At 45.9% G+C, this 2,500-nt stretch overlaps 1 protein-coding gene across 1 annotated transcript in view; it reads left to right on the top strand.

The window, feature by feature from the left end:
• LOC143275556 (uncharacterized) overlaps positions 1 to 2,500 on the top strand; it is an 83,313-nt gene that overhangs the window by 78,670 nt on the left and 2,143 nt on the right. Inside the window, exon 5 of the mRNA XM_076579748.1 lies at positions 1,629 to 1,745. Coding sequence (XP_076435863.1) covers positions 1,629 to 1,745 — 117 coding nt within the window. The remainder of the gene's footprint in view (positions 1 to 1,628; positions 1,746 to 2,500) is intronic.

Consider the following 2,500-nt stretch of genomic DNA (forward strand, 5'->3'; position numbering starts at 1 on the left):
ACAACAGCAAACATAAAAGCAAAACAACAACAGCAAAAATCGTTGGGAACCCCCCCCCCCCCCCTCTCCCCCCCCCCCCCCACCCCACAAAAAAAAGAATAATAAGATAAAATAAAAACCAAACGTTCGTTGGGGTAAAAATCTTTTTTCTCTCTCCTTTTTTTGCGATGTGTGCAGGCAACATCATGGTTCGTCATTCCTCCATTTCGTGATAGGAAAATACAAGGTTCATTAAAAAAAAAAAAAAAGGGGGGGGGGGGACCACTAGTAGATTTGGACTTTTTTTTTTTTTTTTTTTTTTTCGCTGCCCCATCATCTGCACCGTTTCAGTGGCATTACTCCCACGCCGCTCATTCTAGATTCCCCCATACACGGCCACATCCGGGTTCGTCCGTCACAGAGTTCAGCGTCGGCAGTCCGCAGGGAACCATCGATGTTAGGTCGCCAGGAGGCCACACACCAGAGGAGACCCTGCATTGCTGCTGAGTCACTTCGGTGGTGTTCAGTGGTGCTTGTTCTGATTCAACGTACTTAGGACACCACCTACTAAGCCCCCTACTAACGGAATAGTTTAGTCGCGGAGCCAGACTGAGTGAGCGTCCCTCCCAGAGTGGAGACCGTCACCACGCCCCTCAAACAACAGCCCCCCATGAATCTGCCGACACTGAAGACATTGACAGGACTCAGCCCAAGCACAGAAGTGGAGGGGTATCGAAACTCAGGTCACCATGAGAGCAGGGCATGAAAGGCCACAGACTTTGGAACTGTTTTGTTTTTTATACTGATGATGATGGAGGGATGAGGACAGTTTTGGTCTGGGGGGAGTATGGTGAACTGGTGCTGAAATTTCCAGCAAACTGCAGTTTGTGCAACCAAGTGTAGTAACCAGCAAAATTCATAAAGCACTAGAAATGCTTTCGTCCATTTTTTTAATTACAAGGAAAACCCACTGCTATCGTTTAAAAACCATCGAACGATAAGTGTCAGTTCTTGGCTCAAACATCAACTTTCCAAACGCATGTTTTTTCAAAGATGGTTATGGCGCTCGTGTGCCCGAAACAACAGTTGAAGTATTCAATGAGAGGCCTTTCGTACACGTTACATGCAACAGCAAAGTGAGAGCTGTATGATCAATGGTCTCTCCATTGCAATGGGAAATCATTTACAGCTTAGTCTTTTGTGAAGGGCTATGACTCTCAAACTAGTAGATCAAATTGCTCTGGCTCTTAGTGCTGCAGCCTTGGGGGCCTAGTTGGCCTTTGGGAACCATTCCAATGCCGACTGTCCTGAAACCCTCTTGGCCGAGAGAGTGGGGATGTAACTTGGGCAAGACACTCTTCACTATGATCAAATTCTAGCCCAGATAGTCAGGACAGAAGATGCTTCAACTGCTGTTGTGATGGTAACAGTCGGACACGACTATCATATATACATATGTAGCATGCATAATTTTAATCATCGCTCGATTCGTTTCTTTTTTTTTTTCAAATAAAAAAATATATACCTGCTTTTGCAGAAGTGATCCTAATCTTTTTTTCTTTTTTTTCGAACCCTTTAATTACAAAAATAAAATGAAAGAAGTGGGTGTACACCCCCTGAGTGCGATGTGATGTTTGCGGTGTTCCCAGGCAACATCAAGATCCGTCACTCTTCCAACGGAGGTCGCGGTCACGGCAGAAGCAGAGAGCAGGAAAAGCCATCTGCGCACCTAATGGGCTACCCCCAGAGGCAGGACCACAACCAGGGTACGTCTCTCTGTGTCTCTGTCTCCCTCTTTCTGTGTCTCTCTCCCCCTATCTCTCTCTCCGTTTCTCGCTCTGTCTGTCTCTCTATCTGTTTGTCTCTTCCTCTGTCTCTGTCTCTCTGTCTCTCCATCTCTTCTCCATATCTCTCTGTCTCTAGCTCTCCCTGTGTGTGTGTGTGTGTGTGTGTGTGTGTGTGTGTGTGTGTGTGTGTGTGTGTGTGTGTGAATTTGAAGGTAAATCCTCCTCATCTTCTCCTCTTCCTCTCCACCTCCTCCTCGTTATTATCACCTGTATCATAATCATCACCATCAACATCACCGTCATCATCAACATCACCGTCATCATCATCATCACCGTCATCATCACCATCAACATCACCGTCATTATCATCATCATCATCATCATCATCATCATCATCATCAACAACATAATCATTACAGTCAGTTTCCCCCCAGGCCTGTGGATCCATGAAGTGGACTTTGCTTTCATTTATCACGTGACCTACCGCCATCATCATTATCATCATTGTCGTTATCACGGGTTGACATAAGCTTACAGTTTGGCCAACAACAAAGTGAGAGCTGTATGATCAATGGTTTCTCCAGTGCAACGGGAAATCTTTTACAATTTAGTCTTTTGTGAAGGACTATGACTCTCAAACTAGGAGGCAAGAATGCACTGGCTCTTAGTGCTGCAGCCTTGGGGGCTGGTTGGCCTTATGGAAACCATCCCCAACGCCGACTGTCCTAAAACCC

This window comes from Babylonia areolata, chromosome 30 (assembly GCF_041734735.1).
Source record: "Babylonia areolata isolate BAREFJ2019XMU chromosome 30, ASM4173473v1, whole genome shotgun sequence".
In the NCBI taxonomy this organism is placed as follows: Eukaryota; Metazoa; Mollusca; class Gastropoda; order Neogastropoda; family Buccinidae; genus Babylonia; species Babylonia areolata.